This window comes from Somniosus microcephalus, chromosome 2 (assembly GCF_052327205.1).
Source record: "Somniosus microcephalus isolate GS21.2 chromosome 2, FLI_Smic_1.0, whole genome shotgun sequence".
NCBI classification, from domain to species: domain Eukaryota; kingdom Metazoa; phylum Chordata; class Chondrichthyes; order Squaliformes; family Somniosidae; genus Somniosus; species Somniosus microcephalus.
The window spans coordinates 209,765,409-209,788,396 of record NC_140988.1 but is presented as its reverse complement, the minus strand read 5'-3'; the positions used below and the strand labels follow the sequence as shown (position 1 = coordinate 209,788,396).

The 22,988-nt window shown below is 47.5% G+C and overlaps 1 protein-coding gene across 5 annotated transcripts in view; it reads right to left on the bottom strand.

Moving 5' to 3' along the window:
- Positions 1-261: 261 nt before the first annotated feature.
- Positions 262-22,988, bottom strand: part of tbc1d1 (TBC1 (tre-2/USP6, BUB2, cdc16) domain family, member 1) — a 492,368-nt gene continuing 469,641 nt past the window's right edge. For all 5 annotated transcript variants that reach the window (XM_085968553.1, XM_085968539.1, XM_085968523.1 and 2 more), the window contains 2 exons: positions 774-936; positions 262-614 (listed from right to left, as the gene is read on the bottom strand). In XM_085968553.1, coding sequence (XP_085824679.1) covers positions 361-614; positions 774-936 — 417 coding nt within the window. In that variant the 3' untranslated portion in view covers positions 262-360. The remainder of the gene's footprint in view (positions 615-773; positions 937-22,988) is intronic.

The following is a 22,988-nucleotide window of genomic DNA, read 5'->3' as shown; positions in this document are numbered from 1 at the left end:
TTTCCAGGGATTGTCCGAAGCCCTGAACAGTCCTTTCCATAGCAGCCTCAAAGCCCTGGACAGTCCTCTCCATTGTTGGGCCGAAGCCCTGGGTAGTCCTGTCCATTGTTGCCCCGAAGCCCTGGATAGACCTGTCCATTGTTGCCCCGAAGCCCTGGAGAGTCCTGTCCATTGTTGCCCCAAAGCCCTGGAGAGTCCTCTCCATTGTTGCCCCGAAGTCCAACATACTCTTAGCCAATGAATCTATTGACTCAGGCATCTTCTCCACTGCAGCCATCAGCTCCGTGTGTCTGAGCCGGGCCTGTTTGCTCATTTCACCCAGCCGACGCACCTCCTCTGCACTCTGAGCAGCAGTCATAACTACCTGCCTTGCCCTCCGGGGAGATGGTGGCCGAACTTGCCTATCCCCAAGTTGCTGCATGCCGCTTGTTCCGGCAACTGGTTCATCCTCAGAGCCCCCCCACTCCCCTCCAGGGGACTACTATCCCCAGTCTGTAGATGTGTCCGCTCCCCGGATTCTGCAACGGCTGGTCCGGATTCCTCCTGCTCCTCGCCTCCGGTGGCACTGGCACTGGCAGCTTCAGTGCGTTGAGCCCGAGTTGGTGCTGATTCATCTGAAAGCAAGGAGGTGGAAGAGTGGCTTTAGCAAAAGGACAGGTTTGCGGAAAGGCATGCCAGATTGCGGCAAGGCTCTGACATGGCTGCACACTGAGGATGCATGCTGGCGGGGGGACCAAGTGGAGGGCAACAGGTGGAAAAGGTGAGAGTCTTACCCTCGCTGTCGGAAATGGGGTCGGCAGATGCAGTGGTCACAGGACCAGACAGACATCCACCAAGAATCTGGTGCACTCTCTCCTCCAGATCCGTGAGAGTGACCACTTGTGGAGGCCCGCCACCGGTTTGAAAGTGGTCCCTTCGCCTGGCCGCCAGCTTGGCCTGGAGAGGAAAGAAGGGGAAGTTGTGTTACATGAGGCCTTGAGACATCATCGCATGCCCCCCATGGTGAAAGAGCCCTTACATGAGGCCCTGAGACATCATCGCATGCCCCCCATGGTGAAAGAGCCCTTACATGAGGCCTTGAGACATCATCGTATGCCCCCCATGGTGAAAGAGCCCTTACATGAGGCCTTGAGACATCATCGCATGCCCCCCATGGTGAAAGAGCCCTTACATGGGGCCTTGAGACATCATCGCATGCCCCCCATGGTGAAAGAGCCCTTACATGAGGCCTTGAGACATCATCGCATGCCCCCCATGGTGAAAGAGCCCTTACATGAGGCCTTGAGACATCTGTCCATGTGTGTGCCCAGAAAGGGCCATGGGTGCTTGCTGACAGATGGCCATTGGGGCATCATGACAACAGGGTGCCCAAAGTCAGCTGCAGATGGAGGGAATCAGAAGTTTGCTAAACCATCACTCACCCTAACGATCCGTGTGAGGTCGTTGAATTTCTTCCTGCACTGAACAGGGGTCCTGGTCGCCATGCTGCTGGAGTTGACCCTCACAGCAACCTCCCTCCAAGATCGTCGGTAAGCCTTCTGATTCAGCCTCTTGCCATTGTCCGGATACAGGACATCTCGACGGCGCTCAACTGCAGCCACCAACTGGTCCAGAGCCTCAGTGCTGAAGCGCTCTGCTCTCTGTCTAACCGTCTCCATGCTCAACAAGTTTCTAACGCCAGAGAAGGGCGAGCGCCGAATCTGAGGCCTACAGGGCGTTGGGTGTGGAAGCTCAGGCTGACTGCCCCACCTCTTTAAGAGCCGGCCGGCGCCTGGAAGTCTCGTGGTTTCCCGTAATTGAGATCACCTGTGCTGCGCCCGTCCGCGTCGATATTGAGTAGCGCCTGAACTTTTGCGCCTTAGGAGCACCGTGCAACGGCTGAATTAGCGCCTCAATCCCCTTTGGGGGTGATGCAACCCAATATCTCGCCAGGCAGCGATAAGTTTCGTCTGGCTATAAACTTTGCGCACCACCAGTTCTAGCGCCTCAAGCGGGGCTATACCCAATTTCTAGGCCTATCTAAAATTCATTAAAAAAAATAAGAGACTTTAAGATTTGATAAAAGATGAAACTTTGCTGTGCTCCAGTCCTACAACCCTGTCCGAGATCTCTACACTCCTCCAATTCTTGCGCATCCCCGATTTTTATCGCTCCATCATTGGCAACCATGCCTTTAGCAGCCTAGGCTCTAAACTCTAGAATTCCCTCCATAAATCTCTCCGCCTCGCTACCTCTCTCTCCTCCTTTAAGATGCTCCTTAAAACCTACCTCTTTGACCAAGCTTTCGGTCATCTGCCCTAATATCACCTTATGTGGCTTGGTGTCAAATTTTGTCTGATAACGCTCTTGTGAAGGGCCTTGGGACATTTTGCTACAGTTTGTTGGCATAGCAACTTCTATGTTACACAAAACAAGAAATTGTTGTTGATGAATACTGTAAGAAGTTGTCTGCATATTTATGAACACAGCAAGAAAACGATTCCATAATGTCAAAGCAGCTTTTAAATGTGCCCCCTCACATAATGCTCCACCATCAGGGGCAGAACATTTGGCCATTACAACCCTGCACTCCCTAAACCCTTTTGCCTTGCTTTTGCATTCTCCACCTGCAGAAGTCTCCTTACAATCTATTGCTTTGACCTCACCCCAAACTCTTCTCTCGATTACTGTGCAGAGTTTGATTGTCCCCCTCTCTTGTGAAGTACCTTGGGGCATTATTGCTGTGCTCGAAGCATTACACGGGTAACTTGCCCCATTTGTGGTCCGGGCGTGTAGCGGAACACTGGGCATAAAGGATAACATTACACAGCTCACCTGATTTACTGTCCATTTAAGTTAATGGATGGAAAATCAGGTGGGCTGTATAACGGTCACTCAATATTTCAATATGTACTTTTGTGTGGTGCTCTGTTCTCGGAGTGCAAAAGCAGAAATTCTATTCTAAGCATAAGCTGTTGTTAATTAATAGAACTCTCTGTCTGTCTCAAATGGACATTCTTGTTTTCACATCACCTGAGGACACTCTTTAAAACTATAGGGGAGAGAAATTCAGTATCGCCCCATTTGGGGCGCAATTATCGGGCGGGCGCAAAGTTTAGCGCCTGGTGCTAATTATCACCTCCGACTGCAAACTTGGCTTTTATCGCCCCTGGAGGTGATTGGAGCGTTAAATCAGGCGCTACCGCTGAGGAGCGAGGCGCTACCTCAGAGCGCTGGCGAAGCTCATGTGATGTCAGTTAGCAATGGAACACAGACACACTGGCGCCGGCCAGTTCTTAAAGGGGAGGGTTGATCTTGCTCTCCATCCACACCCTGCTCATTGCAACCTTGAATCTCAGCCTGGAGAGACCTGTACATCAATTCTGCTGGAAAAAACAATGGAGAGGCCCAGGGAAAGAGCTGAGAGTGCAGCCCCCATAGTCATCTAAATCGATGCAAGGAAGGTCAAATCAAAATGAACCTGCAAAGTGCTGCTCAGTACCCAAAACTCCTTCACACAGCGTTGAATCTCTCCAGATCTCTCTCTCCCTCTCAGAATGCGTGGTGCAAAAATGTTGCCGACAAAAAAAGGCAGGAAGCGGCCACCTTTAAATAGCACTCCCCCAGTCCCTTCCCGACTGCAAAACGTTCCTCTATACCTGTTGTTGCTAGTGGCAGGCGGAAAGGCAGGGGGCGCCACTCAATAGCTGGTCCAGGGCGCTACCGGGGCATTGCACGCTTGACTGACGTCACAATCTGCAGGCGCAGGAGATCATGGCAGTAGTGTTTAGTGCCACCACAAAATGTCTGGTCAATTTCGCAAGCGGCACAAACATCGCCACGCCCGGGCACTAGTTACTTTGCCCCCCATTAGCGCCCTCTTAGGGCACTAAGTGGAGGCACAAAGCAACTGAATTTCCCCCCCAGGCATTTGAAGGTATTTCCTCGTTTTGCTAAACAGAAAGATTAGAGATAATGGGCTGGATTTTGTCAGCCCCGAGGAGGTGGGTATGGAGGCGGGACTGCCGATAAAGTTGCAGAATTTGGAGGCGGGTGACAAACCCGCCCCCAACCCGCCTCCGTGCCCTCTTGCCAGGAGGTGGGAAGCCGTCCTGCCCCGGGTCCTGTCTCCTCAAGGCGGGAAAGGGATTAAAGCCTATTAACTGCCTGTTAACAGGTAGTTAACAGGCAGAAAATAGGATTATCCCCATTTTTCCGAAGTGCAGGCTTCCCGACCTCGGGGAACCCCGCCAGGGTGTGGGAGATGAGAAGGAGGTTTGCGGGGGTCGAAAGGATCTTAAAGTGCGATGTAGAGGTGAATGATGGGTGCAAGTGTGGAGTGGTAAGTATGTAAGGTGAGGTTAAGTGTTGTAAAATGTTCACTTACCTTTGCTTCTGCCTACGGCCTTCAGCCACTGTGGAGCTGGAGTCCCGACATCTCAATTGTAGATATCACAGACTGGCTGTTGGATCCTCCGAACCAACAGCCAGGTGATTTCTGCAAAGTTGAAAGGTTTGATGAATCCTGAACACAAGGGCTCATCAAACTACACAAAATGTCAGTGTGCGACAGCTTCACAGAGCTGTCAAACAATGACATTTCTTCTTTCAAAAGTTCTTGACAGATGGCACGTCATACATTGACGTGCTCTGTCAGTGACTTCCCCCTAATTGGCTTACTTTGCCTGCTGGGCAGGCTTAACAAGGTCAATCAGGGGAAAATCCCGCTGGTTGGCCAGAAGTTGATGGAGGCGGGGTTGAAAACCGGCAAGCAGCAGTCCTGCCTCCAGAAGCTACTCCTTGAGAAAATCCAGCCCAATGTTGTAGTTGGTTAAATTCCATTCCATGTTTTATGATAGACACATCTATTCCATTGACTTCAGTATATTTAATTCCATCTGTTGTGGTAGATGCAATCAGGAAGAAGCCTGGATTTGGATGTGATCTAGGAGCACATATATGGTTGAGGAAGATGTTGTTGATGAGGTAATGAACACTAACATGAAACATAGTTAAGCTGTTATAAGTTGCAGTGTATCCTATACTTCCTGCAGGCATAGATGAAAGATGTTGGGATAGAAATTGCTTTTAGGGCTTTTTAAAGCAAGCCCCCGATCCTAATTTCTGCCCCATTATCAATTAAGAAGAAAGTACACAGATAAGATGGGCATGATGTTCTTGACAGAAATTACATATTTTATGATAAAGATGCTTAGTTTGCAATGACGTTTACTAAAATGGTCTTAATGCCACTTTATTAGTTGTGTAAATTTTTAAGTGTAATTAGGCCCATTGTACTATTGTTTATCAGGTTATTCTAGTCTGGAACTATTTTGTTGGCTCAAAGCCACTGAATGTTTTACTCTTTGGGCGTGAATGCTAAATTTGATTACCACAGGATTACTGTTTCCCCTCCACTGCCTCTGTGTTATCATCCTACTTGTCTGATATCCAGTCCTGGAGGAGCCAAAATTTTCTCCAATTAAGCATTGGGAAGACCAAAGCCATTGCCTTCAGCCCCGCCACAAACTCTGTTCCCTAGCCACCGATTCCACCCTCCTTCCTGGCAACTGTTTCAGGCTGAACCGACAGACTGTTTGCAATCTAGGCGTCCTATTTGACTCTGAGCTGAGCTTTCAACCCCATATCCTCTCCAGCACAAAGACTGCCTACTTCTACCTCTGTAATGACACCCATCTCTGTTCCTGCCTCAGTCCACTTGCTCTTAACCCATCTCGTAACACTTTGATTCTATCTACCTTGTCCCATCTTTTCATAATCTTTAACATTTCTATCATATCATCCCATAAACTGCATTGTTCTAACTACAAACCAACCTCATTTTTAAAGTCTTTCTTCATATTTTTATTTCCTCATACCTGGCAGCATCCTAGTGAATCTGCGTTGTACCCTCTCAAAAACCTCCAATATCCTTCCTATAGTGCGGAGCCCAGTACTGCAATCACTACTCTAACTGAGGTATTATTAAGGTTTTGTATAGGCTCATCATTACCTCTTGGCTTTATATTCTATCCCTAGAGATAAAACTCAGAATTCCATTAGCTATTTTTTTTTAACAGCTTCATCAACCTGAGGTGCTGCCTTTAATGTTCTGTTAACCTGTACCCCAAGTCCCTCTACTCTTCCACAGCACGAGCCTACCTCCATTCAGAGTCCCTCTACTCTTCCACAGCACGAGCCTACCTCCATTCAGAGTCCCTCTACTCTTCCACAGCACGAGCCTACCTCCATTCAGAGTCCCTCTACTCTTCCACAGCACGAGCCTACCTCCATTCAGAGTCCCTCTACTCTTCCACAGCACGAGCCTACCTCCATTCAGAGTCCCTCTACTCTTCCACAGCACGAGCCTACCTCCATTCAGAGTCCCTCTACTCTTCCACAGCACGAGCCTACCTCCATTCAGAGTCCCTCTACTCTTCCACAGCACGAGCCTACCTCCATTCAGAGTCCCTCTACTCTTCCACAGCACGAGCCTACCTCCATTCAGAGTCCCTCTACTCTTCCACAGCACGAGCCTACCTCCATTCAGAGTAGTCCCTCTACTCTTCCACAGCACGAGCCTACCTCCATTCAGAGTCCCTCTACTCTTCCACAGCACGAGCCTACCTCCATTCAGAGTAGTCCCTCTACTCTTCCACAGCACGAGCCTACCTCCATTCAGAGTCCCTCTACTCTTCCACAGCACGAGCCTACCTCCATTCAGAGTCCCTCTACTCTTCCACAGCACGAGCCTACCTCCATTCAGAGTCCCTCTACTCTTCCACAGCACTGAGCCTACCTCCATTCAGAGTAGTCCCTCTACTCTTCCACAGCACGAGCCTACCTCCATTCAGAGTTTAATCAAAATGCATCATCTCACACTGACTGAAGGTCTCATCTGGTCCTTCTCTGGATTTCCTAGAAGCCCTGTGCTGTTCAAGGTTAAGTGTTATGCTTCAGCCTCTTCATAGAATACCCTCCTCAACCAGTCATGTGGAACCTGCAGCAATTTATTAGTAGTACGGAAGAGATATGTTATACTGGAGTCTAATACAACAGATTAATCTCCACTAACTTCATCTTATCCCTTTCTCCCACATAGTGCCGGAGTGTTGCACAGTGGTGGTATAGTCCTTGTGTCAGTTTGGTATCTCAACTACTTTGGGAATGTTTTGCCTAATGAGAAATGTTACAAAACCAATCTCAGTGTATGATTTATTTTAAAGAAAAAACTTTGAAATGAAGAATATGCCCACAGTCTCATTTTTGACTGTCTGATGATTTCTCATCCTATTGATTGTCTGCGATTCTGACCAGGACAATGGGAGATAGACACCACAATTTATTTTGAACGTGGTTTCCATGAGGATCAGGAGCAGGCATTGGAGCAATGTACATGGCCATCAGTAATGGTACAAGGTTGGTGACAAACAATGCAGAAAATCTATCAAAGAAGAAAATCAACATTTTGGGATGAAAATTCACAAATGTGTAGTCTCGTTAAGAAAGTTCTTCTCAGAGTTCATTATAGGACTACTGTTAATGTCAGTAGAAGTAAACTGAGTTTGGCAGCCAGGCATATCCTTATATAAATGCTTTTGCTTTGTATAATCATATCTTTTGTCATTTAATCTCTCCTGCCTTCCATCCTATCACAGACCTTCCCAATTGTTCTTTCCTCCCCTCCCCCCTTTCCCAGCCCCTGACTTGCTTAAAATCTGTTACATCTCTAACTTTTTCCAGTTCTGACGAAAGGTCATCGACCTGAAATGTTAACTCTGTTTCTCTTTCCACAGATGCTGCCTGACCTGCTAAGTATTTCCAGCATTTTCTGTTTTTATATCCTTATATAATATTGAATGAGAGAGCCCCATAGTTTTGGCCTGAATTCTTTTAAAAACAGCAGACTTTTAAGACTTTTTTTCAATGTATAACTAACTAGATAACCCTGGTGTGCAGAATGTAACAAGTGAAGAATGGCTTCATGTTGGGATCACTGTAACCAAATTATTGCGTCACATAATGGTGACCCCCCTTAGGTTAAGGTAAAAACTTGTGGATTCTCACATTTAAAAAAATATTTAGCCCATTTAAGTCTAGACTAAAACCTAAAAACACCAACCATCAATTAAACACCTGAAGCAGTCTGAACCGAGTTGTGTTTAAAAATATTAGACATTGGACTTTTTTTGGTTCAAACTCAGCTATTCCCTGTTTTAAAAAAATGGTTGCGCAGAGTAAAACATTTTACTGTTCTCCTATAATGCAGTGTTGCATGCCCAAACATTCCACTGTACTCCTATAATGCAGTGTTGCATGCCCAAACATTCCACTGTACTCCTATAATGCAGTGTTGCATGCCCAAACATTCCACTGTACTCCTATAATGCAGTGTTGCATGCCCAAACATTCCACTGTACTCCTATAATGCAGTGTTGCATGCCCAAACATTCCACTGTACTCCTATAATGCAGTGTTGCATGGCCAAACATTCCACTGTACTCCTATAATGCAGTGTTGCATGGCCAAAGATTCCACTGTACTCATATAATGCAGTGTTGCATGCGCAAAGATTCCACTGTACTCCTATAATGTAGTGTTGCATGGCCAAACATTCCACTGTACTCATATAATGTAGTGTTGCATGCGCAAACATTCCACTGTACTCCTATAATGCAGTGTTGCATGCGCAAACATTCCACTGTACTCATATAATGCAGTGTTGCATGGCCAAAGATTCCACTGTACTCATATAATGCAGTGTTGCATGCGCAAAGATTCCACTGTACTCCTATAATGTAGTGTTGCATGGCCAAACATTCCACTGTACTCATATAATGTAGTGTTGCATGCGCAAACATTCCACTGTACTCCTATAACCCAGTGTTGCATGCGCAAACATTCCACTGTACTCATATAATGCAGTGTTGCATGGCCAAACATTCCACTGTACTCCTATAATGTAGTGTTGCATGGCCAAACATTCCACTGTACTCCTATAATGCAGTGTTGCATGCGCAAACATTCCACTGTACTCCTATAATGTAGTGTTGCATGGCCAAACATTCCACTGTACTCCTATAATGCAGTGTTGCATGCGCAAACATTCCACTGTACTCATATAATGCAGTGTTGCATGGCCAAACATTCCACTGTACTCCTATAATGTAGTGTTGCATGGCCAAACATTCCACTGTACTCCTATAATGTAGTGTTGCATGGCCAAACATTCCACTGTACTCCTATAATGTAGTGTTGCATGCCCAAACATTCCACTGTACTCATATAATGTAGTGTTGCATGGCCAAACATTCCACTGTACTCCTATAATGCAGTGTTGCATGCGCAAAGATTCCACTGTACTCCTATAATGTAGTGTTGCATGGCCAAACATTCCACTGTACTCCTATAATGCAGTGTTGCATGCGCAAAGATTCCACTGTACTCCTATAATGTAGTGTTGCATGGCCAAACATTCCACTGTACTCCTATAATGTAGTGTTGCATGCCCAAACATTCCACTGTACTCCTATAACCCAGTGTTGCATGGCCAAACATTCCACTGTACTCCTATAATGCAGTGTTGCATGCTCAAACATTTTACTGTTCTCCTATAATGCAGTGTTGCATGCCCAAACATTCCACTGTACTCCTATAATGCAGTGTTGCATGGCCAAACATTCCACTGTACTCCTATAATGCAGTGTTGCATGGCCAAACATTCCACTGTACTCCTATAATGCAGTGTTGCATGCTCAAACATTTTACTGTTCTCCTATAATGCAGTGTTGCATGCCCAAACATTCCACTGTACTCCTATAATGCAGTGTTGCATGGCCAAACATTCCACTGTACTCCTATAATGCAGTGTTGCATGCCCAAACATTCCACTGTACTCCTATAATGCAGTGTTGCATGGCCAAACATTCCACTGTACTCCTATAATGTAGTGTTGCATGGCCAAACATTCCACTGTACTCCTATAATGCAGTGTTGCATGGCCAAACATTCCACTGTACTCCTATAATGCAGTGTTGCATGGCCAAACATTCCACTGTTCTCCTATAATGCAGTGTTGCATGGCCAAACATTCCACTGTACTCCTATAATGCAGTGTTGCATGGCCAAACATTCCACTGTACTCCTATAATGCAGTGTTGCATGGCCAAACATTCCACTGTACTCCTATAATGCAGTGTTGCATGGCCAAACATTCCACTGTTCTCCTGTAATGCAGTGTTGCATGGCCAAACATTCCACTGTACTCCTATAATGTAGTGTTGCATGGCCAAACATTCCACTGTACTCCTATAATGCAGTGTTGCATGGCCAAACATTCCACTGTACTCCTATAATGTAGTGTTGCATGGCCAAACATTCCACTGTACTCCTATAATGCAGTGTTGCATGGCCAAACATTCCACTGTACTCCTATAATGCAGTGTTGCATGGCCAAACATTCCACTGTTCTCCTATAATGCAGTGTTGCATGGCCAAACATTCCACTGTACTCCTATAATGCAGTGTTGCATGGCCAAACATTCCACTGTACTCCTATACTGCAGTGTTGCATGGCCAAACATTCCACTGTACTCCTATAATGCAGTGTTGCATGGCCAAACATTCCACTGTTCTCCTGTAATGCAGTGTTGCATGGCCAAACATTCCACTGTACTCCTATAACCCAGTGTTGCATGGCCAAACATTCCACTGTACTCCTATAACTCAGTGTTGCATGGTCAAACATTCCACTGTTCTCCTATAATGCAGTGTTGCATGGCCAAACATTCCACTGTACTCATATAATGCAGTGTTGCATGGCCAAACATTCCACTGTACTCCTATAATGTAGTGTTGCATGGCCAAACATTCCACTGTACTCCTATAATGTAGTGTTGCATGGCCAAACATTATGCCACCTATGACTCAAGAAACTATTAATTAATTGGAGGAGTGGAAAAACAGTGCGCAATTATTCAATGAATCCCAGGTGATTTTAGGAGATCAAAAGGGAAAACTGAAAAGTTTTCTTGCATGTATAATGGATCTGACACTAGGGATCGAGTTTAGGGAAGGAGACGGACCTTCAATCAAGCAACTGATAGCTACTGGGACACACTGAGAAGCACAGATTTCACATCTGCGAGACTATTTTAAAAAGCAACCACTCAATTTTAAGGGAACCCCCAAGAAGCCACTAGATCTGTTCTTAATGATTTAAACTAGTAGAATGCAGTTAAAAAAAACTTTGCAAAATCACAGAGGAAATCCCCCATTTTGGGGAAGTTCCCCAAAAGTCTGCTTCTATCAGTGGTTTTTCTTATAGATAAGAGCAGCTGTAAAGGTTGATCACCTTTCCACACCTTGGAGATGTTGGGGGTCAAACTGGTCTACCTCAGTAACACGAAAGGAACAGGATATGTTGATAGGGTTAGATGAAGTAAGGTGGGAGGAGGATCATGTGGAGCATAAACTCCACCATAGACCTGTGGGGCCGAATGGCCTGTTACTGTGCTATAAAATTCTATGTAATTCTCTGAAATGGGCCCATAGCGAATCAGCAGCCCATTTTACACTGAGCCCCCTTTTCTCTTCCATTGAACTCAATAGCTGCTGATTTGCTATGAGCTTGTTTCGCTCTACTGGTGTAGACCAATTTCACCTCCATTCATTCTGTTGTTTCAGTGGCAGCAAAGAGGACTCTCCAAAAATAAATTCCAAAGCACCAAATAGAGATTTTACTCTAAATTTTCCTCTCCAATGGGATTGCTGTCACAGGATATTGAACCCCCCATCCAACTGACACCACACTGACCCCAGGGAAATTTCCACAATCAACTTAATTTAATTCTCCTAGGTGGGCTCCCTGCTGTATTACAGACTCTGATTGGAGGCTCACTACTAGGCTGCAGCAGGGTGCGTCAGAGGCGGGGCTGGGAAATGCCATGCTGCAATAGGATTTAACAGCCTGCAGCATCTCAAAGGGCCAGACATCAGTAATGATTTTGTGAAGGAAAATGAAAATCATTGCATAACATCTCAAGCCTGCTGCAGGATACTGAATCCCCAGGCTTTTGAAGGCATCAATGGAAGTAGTGCTGACCCAAATTAGCCTGAGGATGGAGAGTAGAAGACTGCCCAAAGGAAGTGCCCTGGCACTGTGGAAAGAGGCAAGTGCCACCTCCACAACTCCACGCACACAGCAACTCAGTGCTGCAATCAATTTAATAACCTTAGCAGATCAGGCAAGGTAAGAGGAGCCATCCACACGTTACAACAATGTGCTGTACTAAACATCCGTCACTTACCATTAATAATAATAATTCAACTTTATTGTCATTGTACAATGCACAAGTACATGAACAACGAAATGTGATTTTGCAAGCTCCCATGAGTCCAGTACAAATAACATTAACATTAAACGTAAATAGCACCGTCCTGCGTCTGTGCGCGCCACCATTCCATTTCCACCATTCCTCCTGTCCGACAATCTTCAGCCCAACGCCCGGGCCTGCTCACCAGCCGCCCCTCCCGGGGCTCCTTCTGTGACCTTCTCACCAACCGCCCCTCCTCGGGGCTCCTTCCGTGACCTTCCCTGATGGTCACCCTTCCAGGTACTAACCAGGCCTGGCTCTGCTTGCCAGTGACCCTGTCCCTAGTCCCAGGAACAGGGAGGTACTACAAGGCCCTCAATAGCCCCAGCCTTTACCTGCAAGTGCTCCTATACTCAGCCACACACGTATGGATCCTATTAAATGCCTCACATAGTTTATAATTCCTTGTTTCAAACACCTGCTATCATCTGCTCTTATGGTCTGCCTGCCAGTGCCGAAATAAGAACATAAGAAATAGGAGCAGTAGGCCATACGGCCCCTCGGGCCTGCTCCGCCATTCAATAAGATCATGGCTGATCATCGCCCTAAACTCCACTTTCCTGCCCAATCTCCATATCCTTGATTCCCCTAGAGTCCAAAAATCTATCGATCTCAGCTTTGAGTATACTTCAAGACTCAGCATTCACAGCCCTCTGGGGCAGAGAATTCCAAAGATTTACAACCCTCTGAGTGAAGAAATTCTTCCTTATCTCAGTCTCAAATGGCCTACCCCTTATCCTGAGACTATGTTCCCTAGTTCTAGACACTCCAGCCAGAGGAAACAGCCTCTCAGTATCTACCTCCCTGCTCTTATATTCTATGCCTCGGCTAATGAAGGCAAGTATCCCATATGCCTTTTTAACCACCTTATCTACCTGTCCTGCTGCCTTCAGGGATGTACATGCACGCCAAGGTCCCTCTGATCATCTGTCCTTCCTAGGGTCCTACCATTCATTGTGTATTCCCTTGCCTTGTTCGTCCTCCCAAAATGCATCACCTCACACTTTTCTGGGTTAAATTCCATTTGCCACTGTTCTGCTCATCTAACCAACCCGTCTATATCGTCCTGTAGCCTGAGGCTTCCCTCCTCGCTATTTACCACTCCACCAATTTTTGTGTCATCTGCAAACTTACTGATTATACCTCCTACATTCATATCTAAATCATTAATGTACACTACAAACAACAAAGGACCCAGCACCAATCCCTGCGGTACACCACTGGACACAGGCTTCCAGCCACAAAAACAACCTTTGACCATCACCCTCTGCCTCCTGCCACTAAGCCAATTTTGGATCCAATGTGCCAAATTGCCCTGGATTCCATGGGCTCTTACCTTCTTGACCAGTCTTCCATGTGGGACTTTGTCAAAAGCCTACTGAAGTCCATGTAGACTACATCAACTGCACTACCCTCATCCACACACCTAGTCACCCCCTCGAAAAATTCAATCAAATTGGTCAGACATGATCTCCCCCTGACAAAGCCATGCTGACTATTCTTGATTACTCCTTGCCTCTCCAAGTGGAGACTAATTCTGTCCCTTAGAATTTTTTCCAATAATTTCCCTACCACTGATGTTAGGCTCACTGGCCTGTAATTCCCTGGTTTATCCCTACTACCCTTCTTGAATAATGGTACTACGTTAGCTGTTCTCCAGTCCTCTGGCACCTCCCCTGTGGCCAGAGAGCTTCTGAAAATTTGTGTCAGAGCCCCTGCAAACTCCCTCCCTTGCTTCACACAGCAGCCTGGGATACATCTCGTCTGGGTCTGGGGATTTATCCACTTTTAAGCCTGCTAAAACTGCTAGTACCTCCTCCCTCTCAATACTAATTTGTTCAAGTATATCACAATCCCCCTGCCTGATTTCTATGCCTACATCGTCCTTCTCCATAGTGAACACAGATGCAAAATATTCATTTAAAACCTCACCTACATCTTCCGGCTCTACACAGATTGCCACTTTGGTCCCTAATGGGCCCTACTCTTTCCCTGGTTATCCTCTTGCCCTTAATATACTTATAAAACACCTTGGGATTTTCCTTTATTTTGCCCGCCAGTGTTTCTTCATGCCCCCTCTTCGCTCTCCTTATTTCTTTTTTTAAGTACCCCCTGCACTTTCTATACTCCTCTAGGGCTTCCACTGTTTTTAGTCCTTTGTATCTGCCAAAAGCCTCCCTTTTTTTCCTAATCCATTCTTGTATATCCCTTGACATCCAGGGTTCCCTGGGCTTGTTGGTCCCACCCTTGACCTTTACAGGAACATGTTGGCATTGTACTCTCTCTATTTCCTTTCTGAAAGACTCCCACTGCTCTGATGTGGATTTTCCTACAAGTAGCTTATCCCAATCCACTTTGGCCAGATCCTGCCTTATCATATTAAAATCGGCCTTCCCCCAATTTAGAACCTTTATTTCCAGTCCATCTTTGTCCTTTTCCATGACTACCTTAAATCTCACCGAACTATGGTCACTGTCACCAAAAGGCTCTCCTATTGACACGTCTACCACTTGCCCGGCTACATTCCCTAGAATTAGGTCCAGTACTGCCCCCTCTCTTGTAGGACATTCTACATGCTGGCTCAAAAAGCTCTCCTGGATGCACTTTAAGAATTCTGCACCCTCTAAGCCATTCACACTCTGACTATCCCAGTTAATATTGGGGAAGTTGGAATCCTCTACTATTATTGCCCTATTATTTCTACACTTCTCTGAGATTTGCCTACATATCTGTTCCTCTATCTCCCCCTGACTGTTTGGGGGCCTACAGTACACTCCCAGCAAAGTGTTTGTCCCCTTTTTGTTTTTAAGTTCTACCCATATGGCCTCATTAGAGGAACCTGTTAATATATCATCCCTCCTTACAGCAGTAATTGACTCCTTAATTAATATTGCGACACCCCCTCCTCTTTTACACCCCCCTCTGTCTCGCCTGAAGATTTTATGCCACTCCCATAGAAACATAGAAGATAGGAGCAGGAGTAGGTCATTTGGCCCCTCGAGCCTGCTCTGCCATTCTATGCGATCATGGCTGATCATCCAAATTCAGTACCCTGCTTTCTCCCCATATCCCTTGATCCCTTTAGCCTTAAGAAATATATCCAACTCCTTCTTGAATATATTTAATGTATTGGCCTCTACTGCCTTCTGTGGTAGAGAATTCCATAGGTTCACCACTCTCTGGGTGAAGAAATTCCTCCTCATTTCTGTCCTAAATGGCCTACCCCTTATCCTTAGACTGTGACCCCTGGTTCTGGACTCCCCGACCATCGGGAACATCCTTGCTGCATCTAGTCTGTCCTGTCCTGTCAGAATTTTATAAGTTTCAATGAGATCCACTCTCATTCTTCTAAACTCCAGAGAGTACTGTAATGTATATACCTTTCAGGGGGGAACTACTTTTTACAGCTCATGTATACTGTAGTACTGGCAGTGACCACACCTGTATATAGCACTGAGCAGTAATCTGTACAGTCAGTTCCAGAGTGAGCCACATTGAGTAAAGACCTGTTGTATCGTTCTCCTGCAGTCTGTGTCTTACTACTGATGGACACAACATTGGCGATGAGGCAAATTCGATCCTAACTGCAGCTCTGTATCACCTCCCAGTTTGTGTGTGGGCTTCAAAGTGAAGGAACCCAGAAATGGCTTTTATCTGAAAAGGACCTTACGCTGGACAAGGCTTTCAGCATTGCGGTATCATATGAAGCAGCAGCACGGGGCACTGCAGAGATACAACGGAGACCGCAAGAATATGGCACAAACGAAATGTCATACAGAACAGAGAAGTGCTATCGCTACGGCAGAACAACACACGACCACAATGATTGCTGGTTCAAAGACAAAGTGTGCAGACAGTGTGGAAAAGTAGGACACATAGCACGAGTCTGCAGGTCGGGAAAGAAAACCAGCAATAAGAAATCTCCAAAAGAAAAGTACAAGAAGGTACATAAGGTGACGGAGAATAGTTCAGACAAACAAAAGTGTGATACCGACTCCGAAAACAGGGAGCGGAGTTGTCTGAAACTACATAATGTGATAAAAACGGAGGATCACCGAACCATTTGGGTCACTCTCAAGATAGCAGGAGTCCAGGTAAAAATGGAATTGGACACAGGATCAGCCCTAACAGTCATAAACCGACGGGACTACGAGCGGCTATTCTCACACATACCCTTGAGAGACACAAAAATTATTTTGAAGACGTACACGGGGCAAAAAGTCTACCCCAAAGGAAAAATAAGGGTGACCGTTATATATAACGGTAAGGAAACACCAAAACTAGACCTGTATGTATTGCAAGATGGAGGACCACCATTACTGGGACGTGAATGGATCCGAAAAATACAGCTGGATTGGCATTCCATACAAGCACTGACTGTGGCTGCCAAAAAGGATGACGACGTCACACCTGGGCGACTGTCAAAGATCCTAACCGACGCGCAAGAAGTGTTCCAGCAAGGACTCGGAACACTAAAAGGGCACGAAACAGCATGGAAATGCTGATGGGCTATCACGCCTGCCACTGCCTACTGCGGAGGAAGCACCAGCAGTGGATCATGTCAAAATATTTCATTCGACTATAGTTGAATACCTACCGGTAACTAACGCTCGTATAGAAAAGGAGACCCGAAATGACCCGACACTGTCACGGGTATATGATTTGACGGTGAAGGGATGGCCAGCACATGGCGACTCACTGTTGCCAGCATTCTCGACAAGAAGAGAACAGCTGTCAGTGTGCCGGGGGACCTTGATGTGTGGATCCCGAGTGGTAATTCCACCCAAGTTAAGGGATAGAGTGCTCAATGAGCTTCATGAGGGTCATCTGGGAGGGGTAAAAATGAAAAGCCTAGCCAGGCCTTATGTGTGGTGGCCGGGAATCGATAAACAAATCGAGGGCCTGACCAAGAGCTGCTCAGGATGCCAGAAAGTCCAAAATGCACCACCACATGCCCCTCTACACCCAAGGGAGTGGCCCTCATCTCCATGGCAACGGGTGCATATTGATTTTGCTGGTCCATTCATGGACTCAATGTTTTTAATAGCCGTGGATGAGCACTCGAAATGGCCTGAGGTCATCAAAATGTCCTCCACCACCACGGAGAAAACGATTGCAGTCCTACGGACCATTTTTGCCAGGAACGGCTTGCCAGAACAGATTTGCTCCGATAACGGACCACAGTTTGTGTCTGAAGAGTTCCGGAGGTTTATGCAGAAGAATGGGGTAAGGCATTACACATCCGCCCCGTATCATCCAGCCACAAATGGATTGGCTGAGAGGTTCGTACAAACCTTTAAGAAGGCAATAAAGGCTATGTACAATGGCAACATTCCGCTGCAGCACAAGGTGGACAATTTCCTGTTCACCTACCGGAATGCGACACATGCAGTCACCAACCAGGCCCCGGCCATGATGTTCTTTAACCGAAGGTTAAGATCTCGCCTGGATTTGCTCAGACCAAACGTACAAAGAGATGTTGAGAGTAAGCAATTCCAGCACATCCATGAGAAGCCAACAAGGAGCTTCAATGTAGGGCAAATAGTCTTGGCCCACGACTACCGAACAGAAAAATGGCAGCCAGGAACGATATGCACACGGCAGGGCCCACTAATGCACACAGTAGACATTGGGGAGAACATCGTGAGACGCTATGCTGACCAGATCCTAGAGTCACAGGAACAAGTCAACCCCATGCCTCGCCCATAGGTACCTGGTGAAGAACCCGACGTACAGGTCGCATCTACCCCAGAAACAGTAGCATCGGAAACTGATGACCCAACCGACGACAGGGTGCCAGAATCGCCTCCGCACCAAGAGCGAGACACTCGGGAAAGGCGCTATCCAGAAAGGATCAGGAAGCCTCCCCAAAGACTGAATATATAAATGGACTATTTTCAGCTAACGTTGTATGTTAAAAGTGTTAATTGTAATTAGTTTGATATTTAATTGTTAAATGAGTGTTGTGGTACTGTTAATCTAAAAGGGGAGGAATTGTAATGTGTATACCTTTAAGAGGGGAACTACTTTTTACAGCTCATGTATACTGTAGTACCGGCAGTGACCACACCTGTATATAGCACTGAGTAGTAATCTGTATAGTCAGTTCCAGAGTGAGCCACGTTGAGTAAACACCTGTTGTACCATTCTCCTGCAGTCTGTGTCTTACTACTGACGGACACAAGTACAAGCCCAATCGACCCAATCTCTCCTCATACGTCATTCCTGCCATCCCAGGTATCAGCCTGGTGAATCTTCGCTGAACTCCTTCCATGGCAAGAACATCCTTCCTCAGATAAGGTGACCAAAACTGCACACAATACTCAAGATGTGGTCTCACCAAGGCCCTGTACAACTGCAGCAAGACATCCTTGTTCCTGTACTCAAACCCTCTCGCTACAAAGGCCAACATGCCATTTGCCTTCTTAACTGCCTGCTGCACCTGCATGCTTACCTTCAGCGGCTGGTGCACAAGGACACCCAGGTCTTGTTGCACTTCCCCTTCTCCCAATCTATTGCCATTCAGATAATAATCTGCCTTCCTGTTTTTACCACCAAAGTGGATAACCTCGCATTTATCCACATTATATTGCATCTGCCATGCTTCTGCCCAATCACCCAACCTGTCCAAATCATCCTGGAGTTTCTCGGCATCCTCCTCACAGCACACACGCCCACCCAGCTTTGTGTCGTCTGCAAATTTGGAGATATTACATCTAGTTCCCTTGTCTAGATCATCAATATATATTGTGAATAGCTGGGGTCCAAGGACCGATCCCTGCGGTACCCCACTAGTCACTGCTTGCCACTCGGAAAAAGACCCGTTTATTCCAACTCTTTGCTTTCTGTCTGCTAACTAGTTCTCTATCCAAGTCAATACCTTGCTCCCAATCCCATGTGCGTTAACTTTACATGCTAATCTCTTATGCGGGACCTTATCAAAAGCCTTCTGAAAGTCCAAATACACCACATCCACTGGTTCTCCCTTATCTATTTTACCAGTTACATCCTCAAAAAATTCCAGTAGATTAGTCAAGCATGATTTACCTTTTGTAAATCCATGTTGACTTTGTCCGATCCTGTCACTGTTTTCCAAGTGCTCTGCTATTAAATCTTTTATAATGGACTCTAGCATTTTCCCACTACCGATGTCAGGCTTACCGGTCTGTAATTCCCTGTTTTTTCTCTACCACCTTTTTTGAATAGTGGGGTAACATTAGCTACCCTCCAATCCATGGGTACTGTTCCAGATTCCATCGAATGCTGGAAGATGATCAGCAAAGCATCGACTATTTCTAGGGCCACTTCCTTAAGTACCCTAGGATGTAGATTATCAGGACCTGGGGATTTATTGGCCTTCAATCCCATCAATTTCCCTGACACCATTTCCCTACAAATACTGATTTCTTTCAGTTCCTCCCTTTCATCAGACCCTATGGCCTAGAAATTCAGTTGTTTGCGCCAGCCGCTAGCACCTTAGGAGGAGAAGTGGGGCGCTAAGCAGCTAGCGCCCGGGCGTGGCGCGACCTGCGCCTCTCGCGAAATTCATTTAAGATTTAGCGGTGGCGCAAAACCTTTGCGCGTGCTCAGCTGCGCACGCAGATCCTCACATCATTTCATGGTGCAACGCACTTTGTGCGCCCCGATCTGAAAATTCAGTGGCGCCAGCCTATTGTGCGCCTGGCGCCCCCCGCGACTGGTAGAGGGGAACGGTTCCCAGTCGCTGCGGGGCACAGGGGGCGCTAATTAAAGGGGACTCCTCCTGCAGTATAAATGGCAGCCATTTTGCTCCACTCCTTCTTTGTGAGAGATGGATATTTGGAGAGAGACAAAGGGAGCTTTCTGGTTTGGCTGAACACTTGCACAGGTACTTGTGGCTTCAGGCCAGAGCTTTGCACTTGTCTTTAACTTTCAGTGCCATAGCATTGATTCGATACATCTAATGGGGGCTGCAATGGGTGGAGACGTTGGCTTACTGCATTGCATTCAAAGGGCTCAGAGACGCCGTGAGAGAGTGCCAGTCATGGCCAGGCGGAGAAGGGCCAACAGGCGTCGGCAAAGGAGGCCTTACCCACCCAGGGTATACCGCCAGCAGTTCTCATATCTGAACATGTCTGAGGAGCAGTGTGTTCGGAGGCTGCGATTCAGAAGGGAGTTGGTCATTGAGATCTGCCACCTGCTTCGCAGAGATCTGCAGCCACAGCTCAGGAGCAGGACGTCTCTGTTGGTGGCAGTGAAGGTGACGGTGGCTCTCAACTTCTATGCCACCGGCTCCTTCCAATCCGCTATTGGCGACATTTCCAACATCTCCCAGTTCACGGTACATTGCTGCATCCGCCAGGTGACCAATGCCCTTTTCAGAAGGAGACATCAGTTCATCTCCTTCCCCATGACCGTGGACAAGCAGCAAGAGCGTGCAATGGGATTTGCAGCATTAGCGGGCTTCCCCGTGGCGCAGGGCACCATTGACTGCATGCATGTGGCTTTGCGGGCACCTCTACAGAATGCCGTGGATTACCGTAATCGGAAGGGCTACCATTCGCTCAACGTGCAGTTGGTGTGTGACCACAGGCAGCTCATCCTGTCAATGCCCGCTTTCCAGGCAGCAGCCACGATGCCTTCATCCTGCACCAGACTTCTGTGGCAGACATTTTTGAGGCCCAGCCTCACCCACGAGGATGGCTTCTCGGGGACAAAGGCTATCCTTTGTGCACCTGGCTGATGACCCCACTCCGTGCGCCCAGCAGCCCTGCTGAAGAGCGATACAATGACAGCCATCAAGCAACCAGGAACATCATTGAGCACACAATTGGCGTGCTGAAGCAATGATTCCACTGTCTGGATCGTTCCGGGGGAGCCCTACAGTACTCGCCTGAGCGAGTCTCCCATTTCGTTGTCGTGTGCTGCATGCTGCACAACCTGGCTATCCGCAGGACTCAGCCACTGCCACCAGACATTGGAGGACCACCAGAGGAGGAGGAGGAGGAGGGGGAGGAGGAGCACCAGCACGGGAGGGAGGTAGAAAGTGCAAGGGCCGTCCGTCGGCGGCTTATTGCAACTCGGTTCTAGGTCCCCTCTCAGGGAATGGCTTGTGCCAATGAAAGACGATGAATGTAGCCGCTCCACAAGCCCTCAGCCGATCAAGGCAACAAAGACTTCCAAAAGCAAACATGGACTGTGCGATTAAAGATTTTTTTTTACTGTGATACCTCTGTGCCCTTCCCGCATGACAAACTAATTCTGAGAAACCCCCCCCCAAAAAAACAGATACACCAGTCTCGGCCTTTATATGTAAAACAAATGCACCAGTCTCGGCCTTTATTTGTAAAACAAATACTCCAGTCTCGGCCTTTATTTGTGTAATGAAATCTGTTTGTCTTGGTCCTGTATTCGTTTTGCACTCATGTATATTACCCTCCCCCACTGTGTATAGTTTCACTTCCTCTTTCCCGACTAACCTGGGAGGTTCCAGGTCTTGGCTCTTGGCTCCGCCTCTGACTTCTCTTACATAAAGATCTCAGGATCTGTATGACTCATTCCTGTGAACCAGTCGGCGTGTTGAGATGTTAGCTCTGATCTTAGTGATTAAAAGCCAACTTGTTTAAGTCTATAACATCTAGTTTTGTGGTTATTGAAGGCCCATCAATTTGTAAAACAAATACACCAGTCTCGGCCTTTATATATAAAACAGCACCTTTTACTTTTTCCCCTGCGAAGGTGATCCGTCTCGCTTCCGTGACTCGCCACTACCCGCCCTGCAGCTCCTCCTCAATGGGACCCCAGTGGCTGCAGCAAGGCTGGGGGAAGGCTGCTGAGGGCAGATGGTGAGATGGCAGATGCCCTTGGGGGTCGGCCTGGACCAGCTCTGGGCCTGGAGGGGCCAGCTGCTGACTGCTCCAACTCTGCTTGGGCGGCAGCAGTCTGTCCTACGGCTGGTGGCAGCTGCAGTGGAGGAGTGACAGTGTTGGCTGCAGGAATGCTGCCAACCTGACAGAGCACAGGCACTCCCTGGTCGGCTGATGCACTGGCACTCGCACGGGCCAACACTGCAGCATGCGCAGCAATCTGCTGAAGCACAGGCTGAAGCGGCGCGGCGATGCCTGGCCGATCCAGCGAGGGTGGCAGCAGTTAGTGCCCGTGTGGCCCTGGTCTGTGTCTGCATGACACCAGCCAGTGAATGCATGGCACGACTGAACACTTGGCTGGAGACCGCCTGTGATGCAGCGAAGTCCTGCAGACTCCTAGCCTGTGCTGCTGCGAAGTCCTGCAGACTCCTGGCCTGTGCTGCACTGAATTGTTGCAGACTCCTGGCCTATGCTGCCCTGAATTCCTGTACACTCCTTGCCAGTGACTCTATGGAGTCAGGCATCCTTGCCACTGCAGCCATGAGCTCAGTGTGCCTGCGCTCAGTCTGGGCACCCATTTCCGCAAGGAGCCACACCTCCTCTGCGCTCACCGTAGCAGGACTGGAGGACGCACTCACCCTCCGGGGAGAAGGCCGCTGAGCTTCCCCACCCCTCCCGCGTTGCTGCAGCCCGCTGGGCCCCGGAGCTTCACTCTCCTCCGACCCTTCCCCCCTGCTCCCCTCCAGGGAAGACGTGTCACCATCATGGCCATGGGCTGCCTCGGCTGAGG